At 45.1% G+C, this 16,865-nt stretch overlaps 1 protein-coding gene across 3 annotated transcripts in view; it reads left to right on the forward strand.

Moving 5' to 3' along the window:
- Positions 1-16,865, forward strand: part of PTPRE (protein tyrosine phosphatase receptor type E) — a 109,571-nt gene that overhangs the window by 79,876 nt on the left and 12,830 nt on the right. For all 3 annotated transcript variants that reach the window (XM_075107726.1, XM_075107725.1, XM_075107724.1), the window contains 10 exons: positions 4,347-4,437; positions 4,969-5,045; positions 5,161-5,197; positions 5,977-6,074; positions 7,125-7,244; positions 8,875-9,035; positions 12,119-12,254; positions 12,658-12,807; positions 15,219-15,312; positions 16,159-16,235. In XM_075107726.1, the coding sequence (XP_074963827.1) occupies positions 4,347-4,437; positions 4,969-5,045; positions 5,161-5,197; positions 5,977-6,074; positions 7,125-7,244; positions 8,875-9,035; positions 12,119-12,254; positions 12,658-12,807; positions 15,219-15,312; positions 16,159-16,235 (1,041 nt within the window). The remainder of the gene's footprint in view (positions 1-4,346; positions 4,438-4,968; positions 5,046-5,160; positions 5,198-5,976; positions 6,075-7,124; positions 7,245-8,874; positions 9,036-12,118; positions 12,255-12,657; positions 12,808-15,218; positions 15,313-16,158; positions 16,236-16,865) is intronic.

The following is a 16,865-nucleotide window of genomic DNA, read 5'->3' on the forward strand; positions in this document are numbered from 1 at the left end:
TACGTGCCCTGTCGTGCGTGATGACCCTTTCTCTGGACAAAGTCTGGAATGTTGGCTGCTTTACGGTACGGTGATGCCAAATGGGTAATATATTAACTCTTTGACACTTGCTAACAATTAAAGGATCATAGAATCACAGAATGGGTTGGGTCGGAAGGCACCTTTAGAGACCATCTAGCCCAACCCCGTGCCGTGAGCAGGGACATCTTCAACCAGATCAGGTCGCTCAGAGTCCTGTCCAGCCTGACCTGGGATGTTTCCAGGGACGGGGCATCGGCCACCTCTCTGGGCAACCTGGGCCAGTGGCTCACCACCCTCGCTGTAACAAATATTTTTCTTATATCCACTCTAAATCTCACCTCCTTTAGTTTAAAACCATCGTCCCTTGTCCTGTCACAACAGGCCTTGCCAAAGAGATTGTCCCCAGGTCTTTTAGTGTTTGCTTGAAAGTTGGAGGAGGGGAAAATTGAATATGAATCTCTTTAGGACTGATTTTCTTGGTGGGGGTGGAGGGTTTTTATGGGAGGCTCTGTGTTCCACCTCTGTGGGAAGTACTGAGAGAAGACACAGCGTGGTCTTTAATATTGCCCTAGTGAGGTTGGAGCCCCCCCTTTTTTTTTAATATATGTTTCTGTGAAGTATCTCAACTTCAAAGTTTTTTCCTTAAAGTGGTGCCTTGGTCAGAAAGGAAATGTTTTCTGCCCATAACCTGAGCTTCCGTTGCATGTGGTCCTATAGATGAGCCCGCGACGAGCTGCCGCAGAGCCGGTTTCTATGGAGAAACGCAGCGCGATGAGTCTGCTCTGCATGTCTGCACTCAGCGGCCTCTTCCACACTTTTATTCTCTTCGCTTCCCTTAACAGCAGAAGGAAGTTGCACAGAGCAGTAGCTTAAATATCAAATACGGAGTTGTCAAAGCTGATGCACGCATTGATTAGACAGTCTGTTAAGTTACCTCCTTAATTGGTAGCATATTTATATCTGCAATTTGTTTGATGATATATTTAAAACACATAATTCCTTTGCCTTATCAGAGAGGGAGCATTGTGGAGATATTTATCAAAGTCAACAAAATGAATGTGAAAAGCGAGTTGACAAGATGTGCTTTTCTGAATTTTGACTCTCCTGATTAATTTCTTCTGCAGTTAAGAGCGAAACAAGCCATCTATTTTTATTTTTAAAACCTGCTTTGCTTGGATTGTTTTCTGCACCATGCTGTGAGCGTGTTTCTGCCTGCACTCAGGCGCTGAGTCTGAAAACTGGGGTCCGGTCCCCGTAAGCGAGCAGTCTGAGCAGTGACGGGGTCATGGTACATAAAGTCTGCTTGATGCTCTATGTGGGTTTTTTTCCCCCGCTGTATCTCCCGTGGCTGCTTGCATGGATATATGAGCTTCTTGCTCAAGCCTGAGAGGGGAAGAAAGGGCAAAAGACAGCTGAAAATCGGTGTGATTAATATTGTAGCATAAACAGGAAAACTGACAACCAGAAGTCTGCTATTGCAGCACTGGAAGGAAAGTGGTTGAGAAATCGGGACCCTTTGGCACAAAGACATCTGTGTGACAACCTCACCTTCCGAGCATCTCCCAGCTCCGTCTTCCCACCAGCTGAGGTTACCTCTGAAGCTGTAGCTGCCAAATCCTGCGGGTTTTGGATGGGTCCGAAGCCGTCCCCTTTGTGCAAGCCGTCCGGCAGGCGAGGCTGCGGGAGCTGCTGCTGGACCTGACTGCAGCCCGGGGCTGGGGATGCTCCGCTGATGGGGGTGCGCCGGGGGTCTCTGCCCACGGCTGAACACAGATACAGGGTCGCCACTGCGAATTTGAAACAAATTTAGGCCGAAAACTGTGAGTCCTGTGAGCCGGCGGCGGAACCAGCTGAAGAAGTTAGGTCCTGCGTGGTATTTTTCTGGCAAAAAGAAAACAAAGCCTGTGCTGATAGAAGACGACACGCAGTGGACAGGAAGGATTTTTGAGGATGGTACTCTCAGATTTATGTGCCTAACAGTGTTCTTCAATACTTTTGATTTGTTCCTGAAAGCCTAAATTACCCTTAAGCCTGAATTAACCTTTAGTACATCGTACTTGTTGCACTTGTACGCTAACCAAAAGAGCGGAGGCTCCTTCCACCCTCAGTAGCTTCATGTTTTTTATTGTTTGATTCCTTTGTGAGCATAAAGCACTAGGAAGAGTGCGTTCTTTCTAAACAGAAGAAAAAGGGAAAAAGAGGAAAAAGAAAAAATATTCCTTTCTGTGTGGGCCTATCATCCATAACACAAGATGAGCTGGATGTTTGAAGTTTATGGTGGCTGGTGTTTTGCCTTGATTTTTTTTTTTTAAAGTCTGAAAACCTTCCTCTAGGAATTTTCTTTTGAAATTTTAGTTTTGACTTGATTAAGACGTCCCTGTGGTTCGTGGAGTGGGGGCGGGGGGAGGGAAGATAATGTGCCGATGCTGGGGTGGATCGAGTCCCTCGCAAGTGGCAGAGAGGTTTTAGGATTCCTGCAAAGTGGGAGCAGATGAGGCTGCGGTGGCGGCCGGTGACCCAGCGCCACCAAGACTCGTTGGCTCCTTGTGATTCGCGGGGTGATGGGGAGGACGTGATGAAGTGCCTTCTCGGTGAATCACGTCCTCCCCTCTGAAGATGGGTGGGAGCAGCGAGATGGGCCGTGTCCTCGCACCGGGATGCAAAACCCGCTTCAGGCAGGGCAGCGTGACGTTAGGAGGTGTCTAGGGAGGTGTCAGGGCCTTGCCGGAGTGAGGAGCAGGGAATGGAGAGATTATCTTGCCAGAGAGGATTACTTTTCAGAGGTTTTTCATGTGAAGATGCAGAACTTATGTGACTGTTTATTGGGAGTTTGTTGCCTGACTTTTGAAGGTCAAAGAAACCATGTTTGAAGTGCTAATTATATCTTTTTACGCAAACCATAAATTAAGTTTCCGCATTTTATAAATTGTAAATGTATTTTAGCACCACCATGGGCTTCATTCAAATAAGGAATTAAGCCATTTGCTAAAAGCAGCTCTCTTTTTCAACTCTTCTTTAACGGCCTCACTTCTTTCTTTTACTTGCATTCACAAGTTTAGGTGATATTAAAAAAAAAACAAAACCCAACCCAGCCCACAAATGCACATTGCTCTGTCCTCTGTGGCGGAGGAGTCCCCCCCGCACCCTCCCTTTTAGCCTACGTCACCCTGACAACGCGGATTGTTGCTTTTAAGGGGAAATTCCAGGCCCTGCTCTCTGCCAGGCAAGCAGATAGTTGCTCTAAGCTGTACAGTCGGTTACCATTTTCTTCCTTCCTCTGTGTGATTCAGACTGGGTGGTGGGAGCTGGGATGTAGAGGGGTGGGAGAAGGCGGTTGTGCATTCCCAAACCGCTGGGATTTTACCTCGGTGGGCTCCAACCCGCTAACACGGGGTTTTACCAATTCAATACAAGAAACTCGATGAAACTTGGTTCTTGTTTTTGCCGTTCGCAGTGAGGGGGCAGCTAAAAGCGCAGGGCAGGAGCCTCGAGCCGTGTCTCTTGGTGAAGACGAAGCCTTTTTTCAACTCTCCCCCTTCCCTGGGCTCTCCGCCGCAGCCTGAGCTCGGCTGGGCCCCGGTGCTGGTACCTCAGGAGCTTGGAGGGGCTCCACCTCGGGCACCTCCTTGTTTTCACCTTCACCCTCTTCCTCTCCATTTCTTCCTTTCATTTGATTGCTCTGCGAGAGTACTTTTTGGGGTTTGGTTTTTTTTAAGCTTGACTAATTTGTCTGCAGTCTTAGATCTTGCTGATCACCAGCAGAATTTGACTTGTGCTCGTACAGCGACTTTTAGCACAAAAGAACTGGGATTTATTTTTGCTTCCTCCCTTTCTCCCGGAGTTGGGCCCTCACCTGCGGGTCTCGGCAAGATGTTTGATATTGCATGTTCTTAGCAGGGAGCTATTAACAATCAAACTCTATTTGTGTTATTGAACCAACTGTTTTTGCTAAAAGTAGCTGTCGGAGCCGAGCTCGAGGGAGCGGCGCATCCGCACGGCTGGGTCACGGCGCTGTGAATCACCGCGGCAGATGGCGGCTTAAAGCAGCGGCTCAGAGTTAACAATTTCCTAAATAACTGCGATCTTTGGGGTGGGGGGGGGAGGAAAATGACTTATTTTTTCAAAACTGCTGAACTCGTTTTCTGTAGTGAAATCTGCCGGGACGTGGTTTCCTGTTTTAGAGTAATGAAAGTTATTGTGAAAAGAAATAAAAATATGTTTCATTACATGCTGTCTTGCACCCAACAGAAAAACGCTGATTTTCCCTAAGGCGTGCGCAGTTAGCTCTGTTCTAACACCTTGACTTTTGTATCCTTTTTTTTTAGTCATTAACACCTGGATATGTGCAGGGAACATTTGAAATGGCAAATAAGGAAGAAAACAGGGAGAAAAACAGATACCCTAACATCCTGCCATGTAAGACGTTACCTTTTCTTTTTCAATCGGACAATTAACTCTGGCACTGAGCACGCTGGTGTTCGTCTGCTGAAAATATTCAAGTAATATAATTTTGCTGGTCACAAACGTTCTTTGTACGTTGTATGTGCAAAACCTGCCTGGTTTGTGGTGAGTCTCCAGTACTGGTCTTCTCCCGCTGGGTTTTTCTGTGGCGGCTATCAGATGCTGCGCTATAAAGCCTTAGCTCTCACGGGGTTCCTCCAACTGACGCTACGTCGGGTGGATGTTTTAGTGTCTCGGGTTAGTTTTGGGCAATCAAATGTGGCAGAGTTTGGGCTTCCAGCATCGTAGAGCTGCAGTCCCGGTGACCTCCAGGTGCGGGAGCAAAGCAAGAGGTTTGTGCAGAAAGTTTCTTGATGAGAACTGGGAGCAGTTCGGGAGACGGCCGGTTTGGGAAGCGTGTGCTTAGCCTGGCCTTCCGCTTGCAGGGCAGTCCTGTATTTCAGATTGATTAACATGCCAATGTGCTTCTAATGTGTTTCGTTCCAGATGATCATTCCAGAGTGATTTTGACCCAAATCGATGGAGTCCCACCTTCAGACTACATTAATGCATCATATATAGATGTAAGTTGACACTGTTTGCACTTTGGCTAACTTTGACTGTGAGTTAAATAACTATTTTTGTGCTAGCATATGTTGGCATTTCATCTTTTAACTGCTACGATATTTATTTCCATAGGGTTATAAAGAAAAGAATAAATTTATAGCAGCACAAGGTAATTTATTCTCATTTCTGCATTCTGTAGATCTTATGGCCGAGCGTATTTAATTTTAGATGTGTTTTCGAGGTTATTTTCAGCTGCGGGTGGTGGCCAGATGTGAGGTGGGATTTAGAGGTTACAGTCTGAATGAAGTTAGAGTGAGCGTGAGGTAACGCACCGCTTTCAGACCCGCAAATACTGCTCTGAGCAAAGAAGCTCGCCCTCCCCCTTCCGCCCCCACTTCGCTTCTCTCTTCTTAGTTTTCATCTATTTACTGGGGGTTCGAAAAATGTTGTCTCCTGATAATACATTCTGCCTAAGTGGTCCCGATACCAAAGTTAGCATTTTCACATGAACGCTTATGCCGTATTTAGCCACAAATTTTGTGAACTTGTGTCACCGCAACCCCAGACACAACGTAATCGCTGCTGCTGCCCTCCAGAAACATGCCTGTCCTGCACAGCACGACGAGCTGCTCTCAGGACCGGTTCTTCTCAAGCCAGGTCATGTTGGACCTCGGCATGGCCGAGAGCTGCAAGGCAGAAATCCTAAGCGATGCTCCTGCCACAGCCCGCTTCAAAGAGCATTAGTAATATTTCAGGAGAGGAGGTGGCTGCTAGAAATGTAGACTTGGGTAAAAGAAAACATGATATATTCTAAGAAATATGTGGTATATTCAAATCCTGAGCAGTGTGTAGTAAAGAGAGACCTGGGTGGGCCCCCAGCGCGAGGGGCCGGGGTGTCCGTGCTGGTCTCCATCACCCCTCCTGAGCAGAGCTGTATCCTGTCTGCAGGACCGAAGCAAGAAACAGTTAATGACTTCTGGAGGATGGTATGGGAGCAGAAGTCGGCCGTTATCGTCATGTTAACCAACCTGAAAGAAAGAAAAGAGGTAAAGCGCTTTCAGTTTGCTCTGGGATATCTCTACCAGCGCGTGCTCCAAAAGCAGTTGCAGCCGCTTAGCGTCTGGCCAGTCTTCTGACCACTTCCTTCTCCATTCCCTATTAGCACATCTCAGTTTCTGCTGATAAATGTAGTTTTCATTTCCAAAATACAAATTTCTATAGGTAGACCTCAAGGAAAAAACTTCTGATAGCCGGTTTTGTCCTGCGTAGCCCACAGCCAGAAGGGAAGTTCTCACGCCTGCGTTTTGATCGCAGCGCAAGGCTGCGCTTGTGGGCGCCTTTGCTTAGAAATGAAGAAAAAAAACTTCATTCATTTTTCTGCGAGTTAGCTTTCAAAATTCATTGTGGCACACGCATGTAAAAATTAAAAACACTTTTTTCTTGCGAGACCAGAGCCGTTCCTTCCTGTCCCCCCTTCCTCCTCCTACACATCTTGCGTCTCCCATTGAGTGAGACTTTCTACGTGTACTGGCTGAATGCTGAGACGCACATGAGAAGTGTGAAACATTTCGCTTCATTCCTGCTTCACAGACTTGAGAAGCGGAGTTAAAATATTAAGGAAATGTATCATCAGAAGCATACAAGATGCTTTTTAATGATTTTCTTTTCCCCTTGGGGGGGGGGGGGAGGGTGTTTGCCACACTGAGCAAGCTACATCCTTATTTGAAATATATAATGTCCTCAAAAACACATGCCCAAGAAATAAACCTCATGTTCCTTAAAAGCGTAAAAATAGAGTCAAGTTATCGCAGTCCCCATAGTTAGGCACCCCCTAACAAAAAAAAAAAAAAACCAAAACAAAAGCTCTTTAGGTCTGGCTAGGGTTAAAAACACCCTGAAGGCTGTTCTCACCTTCTCCGCTTAAATTTAAGCGTGCACAGCACTAGCTCAGTGTTAAAGCTGTATTGTGCCGGATGAGAACCCCTGCACGCTCACCCGCGGACAGACGCCCACCGTTTTCACGTAACTTCTTTGTTTTATGAGTGACTAACAGTGAAAGTGGGCTCAGCGTTATAAAACTCACTACGTTTGTACAGGAAAAATGTTATCAGTATTGGCCTGACCAGGGGTGCTGGACTTACGGAAATATCCGCGTGTCGGTGGAAGATTGCATAGTTCTGGTGGACTACACCATCCGCAAGTTCTGCGTTCAGTCGGTAAGTACCAACCGTGCTTTTTGCTGGGTCTTCATTCTAATTTTTGAAGCAAATAGTTACAACGTCAAATATTTGCTTAAAAGAAATTCAGGAAATGAGCTAAGCGTATCTGCAAATGGAGAAAGGCGCGGCACTCGTCCTAGGCAGCTGAGCAAGCTCTGCAGGTCAGCACACGCGGGGTCCGCCGCAGCTTAAGGGATTGCAAGAGGTTCTGCTCGGTTTCTTCTTGTCTGCAGCCCAGGGACACAGAAAGTCACTCCTTGTGGCTGTCAGGGAGGGAGCTCAGAAGCAGTGTCTTGACCCTGCTTGGGACAAATTGCATAGATAAATAAATGAGTTAATTTGGTTACGTTTGGGTATTTGGAGTAGTCTGTGGCTATTAGCTGGCCAACATCAGCCAGCGTGACAGCTTGGTTTCTGTTCTGCCCTTGGTCTATGGCACAAGTTAAAGCTTTAGATCACAAGAGGGATGGTGGGATGACTTTGCTCTTACCCGCAGTGTGTAGCCCTGTACGGGAGCAAATTGCTAATCCTCACCCCCTAAAGGGAGGGCTGCCCTGTTTGTAATGCGGTGGCCGTCTAATTCAGACCGAAGACAATATGGGCTGGTGAGAGGTGATAAACCACGTCTAGCTGTGTAGAGCTACGTGGAGAGCTCGGAACCCCTCAAAATATGGGTGGGTTCATTCAGCATTAGTTACAGGTTCTGACCTGTGAAGCAGTCTCTGCTGATTTAGGGTGCAGATAGCTTTGGTATGACTAGTGATGGCTGGGAAGGCATCGCCGGCAAACGTGCTCAGAGACACTGTGCTCAGAAGGCAGAACGGGAGAGGAGTGACGGCACAGAGATGTACGTGCTGTGGACAAGCTGAAGGGCTGGAAAGCTTAGGAATGGACCCGGCTGCCTTCCACTTGTTGATCACTGCTGTGCATGTGTTAGGAGGATTCGGTTATGCTTTGACGGACAGCAGGTAACCTTACAAAACTAATTGGCCTTCTCCAGTCTGAAAGAAATGGCCTTGGCCCTGGCTAACAGTTTGCAAGCTTGTGAGCCAGGTACGCTTTCTAACCTTAAGAATAGGCGGCGGTTAGTGAATGCAGGTGAAACGATGCTGAGCACTGCTGTCGTTGCTTCTGTAGTATCTTCTCTTTTATTGTTGAAGAGCAGGTCAGATCATGAAGCTGTCAGCGGTGGGCCATTAGAGGTGCAGCCCTTCTTTTATTATTCATCCGTGATCCAGCAAAAGCTGGCGCCTGGCATCTCGTAGCGATGCAGATCCTGAATGTTCGGGCTGAATTTTGTGGGTTTCATGTGAGGGTGCTAAAAGAAGTGTGAAGATTTTTTATGTGAAAAAGGATTTGATCCCTTATTAACATAAATGATGGGTCTTACTCTTTGCAGTCCTATCCTGGGATTATTCCAGTTTTCACTGGAATGCAAAGATGCATTTTAATAACACATGGTAGTCTTACTCTGTGTTTGTATTTTACGTACACTGTAAACTTCTAATCCTTGAGCCAGGCTCTACGTGTTGCAGGGATTAAAGTCATAAATAAGCAGAGCAGTTTGCTTGTAAATCTTTGCGTGAAAAATGAAATGTCAGACTCAGAGTCTGTGTGTTCCCTGCAGCTTCATGATGGTTGTAAAGCTCCGAGGCTCGTTACGCAGCTTCACTTTACCAGCTGGCCTGATTTCGGGGTGCCTTTCACACCTATCGGGATGCTGAAATTCCTGAAAAAAGTCAAAACGTTGAATCCTGCCCATGCCGGACCGATTGTGGTTCACTGTAGGTATGTATGTGCTCTTCAAGCCGTTCTCTTAGCTTGGCCTGGAGGTACCTGTAGAATATCAAGGCTAAATTTTAATGTTCTTTTCATAGCCTATGAAATACGTGTTTATATGTACGTATATATACGTTTACTTACATATTTATATATGTAAAGGGCAGTCATATGCTAAGCTTTTTGAGAGCCCAGGGTAGAAACAATGTCAAAAGATCTGTCTTCTGTTACTTTAAGACTCAAACAGAAGTTGTTGTTTTGGTTTATTATTTTTTTTCTTATCCGTGAGTGATACCCAGTGTTTGGTATAAATATGTTCTTTGTCAGAAAACCAGACTTGTGATACAAATCTGTGGCCTTTGCCACTAAATGCTCCTCTGAGAATTCACCCCCCACTTCTCCCACCATAAAATTGCAGTTTGCTATGTAAATTATCTATTAAATGCCTAGAAAGATTTGAATAAGGACTTGCATTTAAGAGGCTGAAATGCTGCAATTTTAATAATGTACTACGGACCAGTACAGGACGTATCCCCGCTCCTTCGGTCACACGCACGTGAACTTCCTGCTATTAAAGGCTTGTGCTAAACTGTTTGGAATCTTATGTTAATGAAACCACAAACAAACTCCGAAACAGTTTTAAAAGAATGATTGCAATCTCTATAGCAACCGTAAGCTCAGGGCTGAGCACAAAGTGTCTTTCCAGGAGCAATTACCCTAGCGAGGTTCGAATAAAAAGAAAAGAATAGCGGCTTTGTCTTTCTGGGTTTTGTTTTTAAGGAAACTCTTGTAGATTCATCTATTTGTTTCTTTTTCTCTCGCTTGTGTCAGACAACTAGAAATACTCTCCAAGAGTCCCTGAAGTGTGTACTCTTGAAAAAGAGCACGTTTGTCCTGACCAAGCCAGCCTTTTTGTTTTTTCTTCGCGTCCATCCAGACCTTGCCGTGCTAGGATTCATCTTCTCTCCCAGGTGCCGTACACAGGAGGCTTAAAGAAAAGCATTAAACAGAAAATGAAGATTTTAGTAGTCTCACATAGTCTTTCCTTCAAGAAACCCACAATATTTTTATAGCCTTTTGCTGTGATGTTCTGTGGTGACTCATGTTGGGTTTGAGCTTTCTTTTGCACCAGCAGGAAATTCTGTACTTAGTTTAATCAGCAGAATTAGAGACAAAATAAAGGAAAATATAAAATCTCTTCATAAAAATCTGCAGAGATTTCAATATAACGGTCCAACAGAAGGCAGTAACCCCGTTACGTGGCAGTGCTGGGGGCTAGAGCAGCACTCCGGCCTGCTGTCGAGATAAAGAATGAGAGAGCTGAACTGTTTCCATTACAGTTCAGGATATGACACTACTGAATTGTTGAAAAAAGGAAAGGGAAACTGATCGATAGTGAGTAACCATCCGTTCTTAGTGAGCTTTTATAAAAATGTCACCCAGTCATTCCGAGCAAAAACTGCTCAGTTGGAATCTTTTGGAAGTTAATAAAAGGCTAATTTAGCATTTGGAAGTAAAGAATTGCAGATAAAAAGGGGGCGGGGGAGGGGGGGGATTTTTGCCCTTTTTTTCCCCCAGAAGTTTTCAGAAATCTATTTTTTTCAGTGAGCAGAGAGCTACTCTGAGCAACAGCTGAGTAAGGGATTCCCTGCAGGGGGTTAAGGCTGGATAAAATCAGGGAACTTCCAAGGTAAATGTCAAGGTTGGTGAAACTACCAACTTTAGCAGGAACATGCAAGGATTGAATTAAGTCCTGATCTGAGGTAAGGTAACCTTGGGGCCGAGGCACGGGGAGGGAACAAGGATGTGTAAAAAGGGGTTATATCTGCAAAGGGAGAAGTGAGGAAGCTGAGCGCGGGGCCCGATGGGTTGAAGCTCGCAGGACTGAGCAATGATGGGCAAGTGCGAACTCGCTGCGAGCAGCCCACGCTCAGAGGTGGTGTCCAGGACACGTCAGGAGGAGGAAAACCTCTGTAAACTGAGAGTCAGGACAGTAGGACCCGCAGTGGACTCGTCTGCTGTGGCAGAGGTCAAACACGGGTGACAGGAAGCAAGAGGGAAGGGAGCCTTGGCTACCGTGGGGTGGAGGCTGTGGTGGCCCGTGGTCAGTGGCTGCAGAGGGGACAAGGGGGACGTGCGGGTGGAAGCGCCGGGCCGGGACACGGCTGGGCGAGGAGAGAGGGGAGCCTGCCAAACCGAGACAGAAGGTTCTAGTGGGCTTGTTCGCTGTGAGGAAGTTGCGTGACGTATTGGTGGAGGGCCGTGGGGACTCCACGGGTCTGCTCATCTCCATCATACCCCGGCCTCGGGAACGGCAGGGCTGGGGGGCTTTGGTTTCACGGGGCGTTTGCTGTTGGAAGTATGTGTGTGTGCATATGAACTAAGTCGTATTATGCACGCAATATATACTGGTTTTTCTGGTGTTATTTAAAGCTGAAAATTAATCTGTATCTTCGGACACGCTGCGATGGGTGGAGAGATTTCTGCTATGTTTCAGAAAGTGTTTGTGGACGCTACAGCAGTTGCTGTACAAAGTCAGCTAACAGAAGGTTAAAGGGGAGCGAGTAATGCCTAGCACAGGATGCCATGCCCTTTTCCTCTGGGAGGAAGAGCTGAAAGTCGCTGGAGTGGTGTAATTTATAATGGTCGTGCTCCCTCTCGCGGCTGTTGAAGGATATATAAAAAAAATAATTTGGGATGGCAGTTAGGAAGTGTAGAACTTGTAACTATTGTCTGTTTGGCGTGTGACAGCAACCATGCAGAAAAAAGCAAAAATTAGAGGAAAAAAGAATGTAAATATCACTTCAGACTGAACTTTTATACCTGGTTAAGCAGAATTTTTTTTCCAAAGGTCTTCTCTAATATAATTTTGATCTTATCATTTTAGAGCTGTTAAGAGGTGACTTTTTATGGTGATAACTTAGACCCCTTTTTGCTGCCATCCTTGCTAAAATAAAAAAAAAAAGTTTGTTTTTTCACAGTGAGTATTTCCGTCCAGCATAAACCGCCTAAGTTCTGCTTGTGGCATCGCGGTAGCAATTCCTGCAGACTTGGTAATTCAGCTGAGCTTTTGTTTTTCTTTCCTTTTCAAGCGCTGGTGTGGGTCGCACAGGCACGTTTATCGTTATAGATGCCATAATAGACATGATGCACACGGAACAGAAAGTTGATGTTTTTGAGTTTGTTTCAAGAATCCGCAATCAGCGTCCGCAGATGGTTCAGACTGACGTAAGTGGACTTGAATCGGTTGAAATTACAACTTTTCATGGTCAGAGAAGAATATACTTCTGTAGGTCCACTCTGATATGCATCCCAGTATGTCCTGGATAACTGGAAGATAAGCAAAGCCCAGTAAGAGGATGAGGCTGGGGAAGAGGATAAAGGCATGTTAAGGCTGTGAAGACCACCATAAGCCATGTTATGTTTAGGTATCGTGTCCAGCTTTCCCCATGCACACGAGAGTGGAATTTTAGAGAACGTGAGCGATGTAACAGGAAAACTCTGTTTTAGCTTAAACTATATTTTGATAATTAGTAGATTGTAGACCAAAAGCGATAGATGGAAGTGCCAGAGTCCCTAGTTTTGCTTCCTCGCTTTGCAGCACGCTTATCTGCCTCTTTGTTCGTTCCAGATGCAATACTCCTTCATTTACCAAGCCTTACTTGAATACTACCTCTACGGTGACACGGAGCTAGATGTGTCATCCTTGGAAAAACACCTGCAAACATCACACAACGCCGCCCCCAACCTTGTCAAAATAGGGCTAGAAGAAGAATTTAAAGTGAGTATGAAAGTCCTTTGCTGTAGGATTTCTAAGCGTGGAAGCATTTAAGCCAAAAAGAGACTTCAGAAGCGGGAAAAGTGTAACCTTGAAAGCAAAGGTCCCTCAAAACAGCACAACTTGTGTTATTTTGTGCTTGCTGTGAATGGGTCCTGTGGAGACGGTGAGCGGGGCCTTGCTTCACATCCTGTTCTGCAAACGCTCATTCGGAGCTACATCATTTTACAGACCTTTTCCTATATGCTTCCTGTTTGTTCATAAAAGAAAAATGGAATTATTCTTTTGGTCTGGTACTAGATGCCAGATCAGATAATGCTGGAAGAGGCAGCTGGATTATGTGCGCCTAATTTGCATCTCAATGGGACTGTTAACTCAGGGATGAGTGACGGCAGAGAGAATTGCAGAGAATTCCCACGTCTTGTGCTGAACATCCACACCTGTCCAGAAAGAAAAGGGAAAAAAATAAAAACCGAAAAACCAAAAAAGCATTTCTGTTTGGTGGCGAAGCCCCACATGCAGAAAGCAACCACGCTGGCTGTTTGTGATCAGTGTTTAAAATAGACCTGAGTCTATTAATTTAAAATCGTCCTGAGGAAATGGCTAGAACTTTTCTATGACTTTTGCTATGCAGAATTATTTATTCTATATATAGGTGTAAAAGTATTAAATGACATATAGGTGTTAACTGGAGTTCTCCCTTTCCTTTAAAGGGTTAATTTAATCAGAAATCGGGAACTGGGAAAAGAAAATGACATAAAAGTAAGCCTGACAATATAGCAACAAGTTCAAAAATCTAAAGTATCGGTCTGTCCGAGGGAAGGAAGCAAGTAGAAACATAAAGTATTCTACTTTTCTAGACTTCCTAGGTTTGTGTTCCCCTGTGCCGGCAAGAGCGCACTGAAGTGCAGAGAGCAACGTTTAGTTCCGCTGTGTATTGTGAAAAGCCTGTAGGTGGCCCAGGAGCGCTGAGCCCACCTACCCCAAAGAAAGAGCAGAGCTATGTTGTACCCGGTGTGAGCGTCTCCGCCATAAAGTCTATTGAACACTATAGAGCACCCGAAAAGTGATTTCTCAGAGGTGGGGCTTTTCTTATCAATGGTTTGCTGCCGGTACTAGAGATTTTACTGGAATTGAGATACGCTCTTGAAACTCAGTACCTGGCAAAGGCATGCCTGAAGATCTGCTTGCAGTTTGAAAATTAAATTAATTTTCCTTTAAATTGAGTTTATATTAAATAGTTGCTGAAATGCAACTGCATATCTATGGTCGTTATCTGGTAAGTCCCACCCCAGCAGAAGCAGCCTGTTACTGCTGTTATCTTGCACAATCTTGCAGGTGTGACATCTATGCTGTAAAAAAAATGGTTGGGGTAAGAGCAGTGTTTGTCTTGTGTTCCGAGAATGCTCTTGGCAGAAACTGAATAAATAGTAAGGAATGTTGGTCTCTTCACTAGCAAAAGCTTGAAAACGTGTAGAGCCAGGTTGCAGGATTTGGTGCACGAACAGTCCATAAACTCGTGCGACCTTGTTACGCCAGAAAGGGGGTGGTGTGCCGCAGGGCAAGCCCAGTCCCGAACCAAAGGACCGGAGTTTTAATACTCTGAAAAGGACTGTAATAATAGTAATAAGGATGAATCATAGAATCACAGAATCGTTAAGGTTGAAAAAGACCCTTAAGATCATCGAGTCCAACTGCTAACCTATCGCTGCCAAAATTAATGAGTATGAATTCAGATCATGTTTTGACTGTAAAGGAAGTGAAATCCATAAAAGAGAAGTTCTTCGGTACTCAAAGCCTGTCCCTGCAGTGCCCGGCGGCTGGAGCGCCCGCTGCCTGCGCTCCTGATGGGACCACGTCGTGGGCGCTGTGCTGGTCCGTCGGCCTCCGCTTACCTAAGGGCTGGAAAGAAACAAAATCGATTCCATAAAATGGTACGCAGACCTATGTATTAAAAGGTATTTTCAAAAGTGGCTGATTTCATTGAACTAAATTTCCAAATGTCAAGTTTAAGAAACTGAGACCTTTTCAAAGGGAATGGATGCTCTGTGCTCCTGCAAGCCGCTCTTGGACGGTCCAAAAGTGTCTTTAAAAAACAAAAAACCCAACCCAGCGCCAAAAGGTTAAAATCTGCTGTCATTTTACAGCCTGTAAACTTTATGGATATGCCTTGGGAGTATGTTCAGATTCTTAACTATTTATCAGGATGAAAAAATTACATGACTGTTATTCTTAATTCAGTTTTATAGGCAGGACAGTGAAGTGGCTTTTGTGAAAGGTCAGCCTCGCATTGACCGCGTTACTGTTTTGTACCCGACAGAGACACTGAGGAACCCTCCGAGGAGAGGAGACGGTGGGCGAGAGCCACTGCTCCTCCAGCGAGTTCTCATCCTCATTTGTGTGTTTTATTACAGAAGTTAACAAATGTTCGAATAATGAAAGAAAACATGAGAACTGGCAATCTTCCAGCAAACATGAAGAAAGCTAGAGTCATCCAGATTATCCCATGTAAGAGATCAAGTTTTTATAGAGAGACACAAGTGCCATAAACACACGCTCACCCTAAGGCTGCCGTGAGTACACGCGCTCTAGCTGTACGTTGACAACACCACGGCTCAGGGCAGCACACGGCTCTGGTGGGATAACTCAGGAATAGAGGCCCTGCCCCAGTTTGGAAACTGGAATTCTGCACGTAATGACTGCAATATGTCTCAAAGAGAAAAAGTTTTAACCAGTCTGCCTGTAAAATTCTAATGCTTTCGAAACCTGTTGGACCGTCCAGGCCGGTAGTTTTTGGTTTTGCTTCGTTTTTAGCTAGAACGTATTTTTTTGGGGGTGTTTCCGTTAGCCGCCCCCTCGGTTCTGTTGTCCTCCCTGCAGGCACGTCTGCTCTAAAGTTCCTAGAGAACAGCACTATCTGCTCCTTATAATGTGCAATGCCCTTAGAGAGTGTCCGCAAACAATTTAATGCATTGGTTTTCACTTTATCGATGTAAAATGTATTGCGATCAGACGCTTTTCAGGACTGAATTAACTAATTCAGCAGTTTCACCTGTTAATCCAACAGATTTTCTGAGTGATCCCTTGCATAGTCTGGAGCAGCGCTGTAATGTCTGCACCTGAAAATGAAAGCTCCAGACCTTGCTGGCCGTAGCCTGTGTGAATGGAAAAACAAGAGCAGAAAAATTAGCGCCCTCCTCCGCACACCTCGTAAATCCTGGATAAGATCTTTGAGACACTCTTTGGCTTTTAGAGAAAAGATTTTTGTTGGTTTTGTTCTTTCACAAGTGTCCTAGCGGAGCGATCGACGTACAGGTAGCAAAAGTAAGGCTAGACTATTTTTTCTTTTTCCAGATGATTTTAATAGAGTGATTCTGTCAATGAAGAGAGGGCAGGAGTACACAGACTACATCAACGCTTCCTTCATAGACGTACGTATAAAAACTTTTCATGTCTTTAAATTGCAAGTCGAACGTTTTGCTGTCGCTGATAAGACTTTTTAAAGAGACACGATCAGCTTGGCTCGTGAAGAACGTCAGCTTTTTTGGGGTCGGCTTATGAGAGTTTCCGAATACGTTTCTTATCTGGCGTTTTCAATTTCAGCTCCAACGGTTGTGCAATTTAAACATTCTTGCTGCTGTTAGATTTATAAAGTAAGGTCTTTATTAAATTCTAACAAACAGGCAGCGAAACGAATTAGCTATAGATTTACCATCCAACAGTTCCGTTATGTCATTCAGGTTAACGGATGTAAATGTGAGCTCTTCTGAGGAAAGGAGAAAGAAAAGTCCGTATTTAGCACGGTGAAAGGCTATCGCGTGTGTGGGAGCCGGGGTTTACCTGGGCAGACCCACGTTAATTCCTAACTTTGCTCCCGGCTCCCTGTTGGAACCTGGGCAACACCTTCCGCTGTGTCTTGTTTTTATTTAAATATGATAATTAATTGTATCCTTAAGCAGTAAAAACCCATTAGTGATTGAGGATATTACAGCTGTGAAGATCACATCAGTATGTAAATAGAACTGTAGCTCAAAAATTGAGTTAAATGTTAACAACTGCTA

This window comes from Phalacrocorax aristotelis, chromosome 12, assembly GCF_949628215.1.
Source record: "Phalacrocorax aristotelis chromosome 12, bGulAri2.1, whole genome shotgun sequence".
In the NCBI taxonomy this organism is placed as follows: domain Eukaryota; kingdom Metazoa; phylum Chordata; class Aves; order Suliformes; family Phalacrocoracidae; genus Phalacrocorax; species Phalacrocorax aristotelis.